The 5,943-nt window shown below is 41.2% G+C and overlaps 1 protein-coding gene across 1 annotated transcript; it reads left to right on the top strand.

Annotated features, from left to right (window-relative positions):
- Nucleotides 1-1,201: 1,201 nt before the first annotated feature.
- On the top strand, nt 1,202-5,423 carry SOSTDC1 (sclerostin domain containing 1). Its single transcript, XM_084792575.1, has 2 exons — nt 1,202-1,521; nt 3,999-5,423. The coding sequence occupies exons 1-2, from the start codon at nt 1,317-1,319 to the stop codon at nt 4,412-4,414; spliced, it is 621 nt and encodes a 206-aa protein (XP_084648701.1). The 5' UTR covers nt 1,202-1,316; the 3' UTR covers nt 4,415-5,423.
- The last annotated feature ends 520 nt before the right edge of the window (nt 5,424-5,943 follow it).

Raw genomic sequence — 5,943 nt, 5'->3', positions numbered from 1 at the left:
ATACAAACACTAAGACGTCTTTAATAACCACACTAAGAAGTAAAACAGCTTTATAATTGAAAAGGCAATTTAAAAGTTATTCCAATCAAAATGTTTAATAAATCAGATGAAACTTGTTTTCTTCTTTTTAAATCATTTTTCTTTATTTTATACATGTCTGCTCATGCCATGTGACATCTAGCAGATACTATCTGGGTTCTAGATATTGAGCTCAGGCTTGTCAAGCTTGGTCACATGTGCCCTTACAGGCTGTGACATCCTGTCAGACCCTTACACTCTCAGAGTTAAAGATCAGTGACCCACTCTTGGAACGCTTGTGTCAGGTAGAAATAAAGTAGCCCACAGAGATACGGTACTTCTTGTCTGGCCAGCAGACTTAATGGAAGTGGTAAAAAAAAAAAAAGTATGAACAATCTAGAAATATTTTGAATTGGTAAATAATAATATGTGGGACATGGTTTTCTTTTGCATAAGAGACACGGTGAATGCTAAACCTCGTTGGCATATTTTACCATGAAAACTGATGTTAGATACTTTAGCTCACACAGAGTTCTGCTCATTATCCTCCGCACAGAACCCCTGGCAATAATTTACCTAGCAGGACAGTTGTTCACGCAGATCAAAGCAGCTTTATTCAAGTGTGTCCAGAGGGCAGGTTTTAGCTCCATGTCTTCCTTTTTACGGGAAAAGGGAGGGAAAAGGGTTTTCTTGAGAAACAAAACACATCTAAGTAAAACAGACGCTTTACTCAAGTCCAACACTACTGAAAACTCACTGGCTTCTTGCAACTACTGGGGAAGTCGCCCCTCTGGGACCCCACGTCTTCTCAAATCTGAGGGGAATATAGAACAAAAATGTAAAAAAAAAAAAAAAAGAAAAAAAGAAACCCAGCCTCCTCGTGTGACAACCTTGTACTTTCCCTTCCATTAGACTTGAAAGTGACTTAGGCTCCGGAGAGGATGTGACTGAGGAGTGTGGCAGTGGTGACAGAGCTGCTGCGCCTAGCCTGCTTCGGCTGGGCTCGCAGACCAGTCAAACCCAACTCTGAAATCTCAGGCAATTTGTGCAGCAAGCTCCTCCCCCTTCTGCAGCCGACTTCTCCATTGGTAAAATTCTTTTGCAGGGTCAAGCAGGGATCCCTCCCCTTCCCTGGGTTTTCACTCTGAAGCTCCACACAACTTTACACCTGAATGAACGCCAAGCCTCTGTGGCTATATAAAGGGAACCTTGGGGAGGGATTCCACAGTCAACAGTGCAGAAGCAGGGGAAAAGAAAGAATTAAGCAGCTCCTCAGCCAAGCAAATCCTCCCCTCACCATGCTTCCTCCTGCCATTCATCTCTATCTCGGTCCCCTTGTATGCATCCTAATGAAAAATTGTCTGGCTTTTAAAAACGATGCCACAGAAATCCTTTACTCACATGTGGTTAAACCTGTCCCAGCACACCCCAGCAGCAACAGCACCTTGAATCAAGCCAGGAACGGAGGCAGGCATTTCAGTAGCACTGGACTGGATCGCAACAGTAAGTGTGTTTTTTACTTGTACAGATTTTTTTTTTCCTTTTGGGAAGCATCAGCTCCTGTTCCTGTAGAACGGTTTTTACTGTAAGCTAATGTGAACCATATATGTCTTGCAAAATAATCCGGGAGCGATCTGCTGCATGCGTGGGCTGATGTTCTTTCCTGGGTAGTGATTTTAGAGTTAATATAATTAAAACGGTGGCTTGATAATGCAAGTGCAGACATGGTTTATCCAGTACCCACAGGGAAATGTATTCATGTATTGAGCTGTTGCTTTTTAAAAACTCTGCAAAAAAGGAGAATTCTTTAAAGTGTTATTCTGCACAGTTTACGCTCATGTGGTCTTGCACTTTGTTAATTTCAGAATGTGCACAAATTTGGTGACGTGCCATATGGTAACTAGCTAGAACCACATAGAGGGAGTCACAAACGATGGAAACATGAAATTGCTCTTACAGATGTCTAAAATATGTCCACTTTGGAGAGGTATAAAGGTTTGATGAAATTCACTTTGAAAGAGCTCTATACTACAAGATGTTTGAGGATCATTCTTTTCTAAAATCATCTTTTAAACAACAGGTCAAATTGAGGCAATTGTGTGTTTCTGTGAAAGGCTGAGTGCATATTTGTAACAGGGGATTTTAAATAACAGTATGCTAATGATTAGCATGGGGAGCGGTTCTTTACCTTTTCAGCTTGCTTAGTTGACATACATGCCACGTGAGTGATTACTAGTTGGAGGGACTCAGATTTCTTCCCCTAACTTTTGCTTTATTCTCTTCCTTTAAATGAGTTCATGTTAGGAATCAGCTTGAAGAAAGATACAGAAACAGTGTGCAGGAACTCATACCCAAATCGTTGCCCTTCCTTCTTAAACTCCATTCAAAAAGAGTTTTGACCTTTGAGAAGTCAAAGCGAATATGACTGGTAATGTCTCTCTAAACAATCCAAGTGTTTTACTTGCAGGTGGATGGTTGGTTTCAGGGCACAGGACGTGTCTATCAGTATTGGGTTACTGAGCAGTGTGGTGGGTATTCACTGTCAGAGAGAGAAACGTCACCACAAAAAATGCCCAATCTTAGACATACAGGAACAAAAGCCAAGAGAGTCAAAATCCTTGCTGGCTGCTTCCAGGTGCATTCCTAAGGCAGCTGCAGGAAGGTGAGCTGGAGTCAGAAGCAGGCAAGCCTAGCAAGCTGTCTGGCTAAACCGTTAACCCTTTCATCTCAATCCCCAGACATCAGCACGAGTGTGCTTCATAGCCACACACTTGCCTTAGGCTATGACTCTTAAACTAGACATTCTGGGGTGCAGAAATGGAGGGAGAATTCTCACTCACTGTCCACTTTGAGATGGTTTTCAGGAGTCAGAAGGACAATTTCAACAGCTTTTACTAGTTTTGGTTGAGACACTTTATCTGCCTATGTTGTTAAGGTTTTTCTCCCCTTCTCTGATTAACAAGCCTTGATTTCTTTTCAGGTTTGCTATAAGTAATTCTTATTTAGATAACAAAGCATTTACATATTAAAGTAGTGAGAAAGAAAACTTCAAATATTTTAAGATTAGTTTTTGTTTTAATTACACAAGACACGTGATCAGAAACAGCCAATTAGAGAACATAGTTATCAAATCCAAATAACTAAGACAAAAAGTTTTCCATGCCTGATATTCAGGAAATGAACACCGTGGTTCCTTGTGCAGTTGTAAATCAGACATGTTCGGTATTTTTCTGCCATAAAATTCATGGAAATGTGGCCAAGTTGTTATGGCAACCATACGTTCTTAATTTAGGGGCTTTACTATTCTTTAAATATTGAGTTCTGGTGGCATTTTGCATTTCAAACATTTTACTGTTTGTATTTTTAAAACATAGTTGGTGAGTTTATGTTTAGAATGTAGTTATTAAGTTTGATATGCAAAATGTCAACGGTTATATGCATATGCATGTGTTACCATACAGCTGAATTATATAATTGAAATAAAATATTACAGCATGCATATGCACTGTACACAATATTTAAATACTTTCCACATTTTCTCAAGAGATTTTTGAAAAACTTAATTAAAAGCACTTGCAGACATTAACCAATGCAACCCACGAGAATGAGTACATTAAAGTGTACTCTTTGAAGAGTGAATATTTGCAGGGGTGGAACCCTTATTGGGAATAAGTCTAAAAGAATGTGACGTTTAAATACTTTAATAACCAATGAGTTAATGAAATATAAGTCTCTCTGTCCATCTCCCTCTCCCTCCCCAAAGTTACAGCCATTATGTAGCCTGGTCATTATAATGAAAGTGTTTTCCAACCCTCCCACAGACTTGCCTTGTGAAAATTAAGTACATAGAGACTTCTTTGGCAGTTTGCTGCAATTTGGAATATATATATAGCCACTGCAAATTACTTAAAACAACGATAAAACCCCAACACCTTCAGTTGCTTTCTGTCTCTGATGCAGTTCTTTCCTGTTTCCTGCAGGTCGAGTTCAAGTGGGTTGCCGGGAACTGCGGTCCACTAAATATATTTCAGACGGCCAGTGCACTAGCATCAACCCTCTGAAGGAGCTGGTGTGCGCGGGCGAGTGCTTGCCTCTGCCGGTGCTTCCCAACTGGATTGGAGGAGGCTACGGAACAAAGTACTGGAGCCGGAGGAGCTCCCAGGAGTGGCGGTGTGTCAATGACAAGACGCGCACCCAGAGAATCCAGCTGCAGTGTCAGGACGGCAGCACACGCACCTACAAAGTCACTGTGGTCACGGCCTGCAAGTGCAAGAGGTACACCCGGCAGCACAATGAGTCCAGCCACAACTTCGAAAGCGTGTCGCCAGCCAAGCCCGCCCAGCACCACAGAGAGCGGAAGAGAGCCAGCAAAGCCAGCAAGCACAGTCTGAGCTAGAGCGGGACTGAGAAGAAAGCATCTGCTACCCAGATTTGATTGCTTGGACGACTCGAGCTTGCCATTGCTCTTTTCTCACTTGAAAGTATATGCTCTCTGCTTTGATCAGGCCCAGCAGGCTGTCCTTCTTTGGGACCTTTTCTGAGACTAGCTTTTCCTTTGCAAGTTTCTCAAGATGTAATGAGTACAGTTTGCAGTGAAAGCCAGGCATCCTGTAGTTTCTATTCCCCGTCATGTCATTTCTTACACAGCACCTGATGCTGTATCTCTCCTCTTACAGTCCAACACGCTCCATTCCCTAGCTCGCCCTTCCCCTTCCCAAACGAAATCCCTTCAAACCAGAAAAGTTCGTCGGAAAATATATCTTCACAGAACACTTCAGAAAGGGGCTTTGCCAGTAGTTTTGGTGGGAGTAGTTTGACAGCCAGAGGGTTAGCTTCCTTTGAAAGAGAGGCAAACCTTGTGACATTTCACTTCAAAAATAAGCCCTGTGGCATTTTACAGTCCCAGTGTGAAATTATACCCCCACATGTTGACCTCGCGTGGAATGGAATGCCAGCAATGCACGGCAGCAGCTAATAAGTAAAGCCGATTATTTATTTGTCAATGTTGTTATTTAATGAGCTTTCACATGTGATTTTTTTCAAAATGTTAATTTTTTTTTATGTTTTGAAGCTTTTTCATGTATCTAAGTATTTCCCAAGATGATTTGTGGTTGATCTAGAAATATGAAAATACATGTTGTAGATATGTAAAATAAATATTCCAGTCTTCTTATATATTACACGTTTCATCATAGACTTTGTCAGTAGCATGGTTCTCTGTGAAGCTGAAATATGTAATACTTTATTATTTAGTCCATGCAATCAGAAGGCAGCTTGACCTTCAATGCCATTGATTTCTTTTAATAAATATAAACACTGCTAAACGTTATTGTCCTTGCCTCTAACATGTATAAAAAGGCACATGCTTGCAAACATTGTAAAATAAAGCTTTATGTGTAATCGGATCTTCCTGTTGTTGCTGAGGATCAAACTTAGGACCTAGTAAGTGCTAAGCCTGGATTCCACTCCTGAGCTAACCCTGCCCCCATAAGTCACAGTCAAGCTTTGATGAAGCTATTTGCATGAAGAGAGGGGAGGAGGAGGGAAGAGGGAGAGGGTACCACGCCTCCAGAAATTGAGGTAGACAGGAAGGATGGGTGATAGTCCAAACTGCGTTGTAAGGAGCACATCCGATTTATAATCTCTTGATGGAGGGGTATTGGAAAAGTGGGAATAGTGCTACCTCAAGACCCAGTTACACCACTCCTGGGCATATATCCTGAAAGATGCTCTACTACACAACAAGGACATTTGCTCAACTATGTTCATAGCAGCTTTTTTTTTTTTTTGTACTAGCCAGAATCTGGAAACAGCTTAGATGCCCCTCAACAGAAGAATGCATAAAGAAACTGTGGTACATTTATAGAGTGGAATTCAGCTATTAAAAACAAAAAAATCTTGAAATTTGCAGGCAAATGGATGGAA

Source organism: Acomys minous, assembly GCF_964271855.1.
Source record: "Acomys minous genome assembly, chromosome: 8".
Taxonomy (NCBI): Eukaryota; Metazoa; Chordata; class Mammalia; order Rodentia; family Muridae; genus Acomys; species Acomys minous.
The sequence above is the reverse complement of the archived record's forward strand: the minus strand, read 5'-3'. Positions and strand labels throughout refer to the sequence as shown.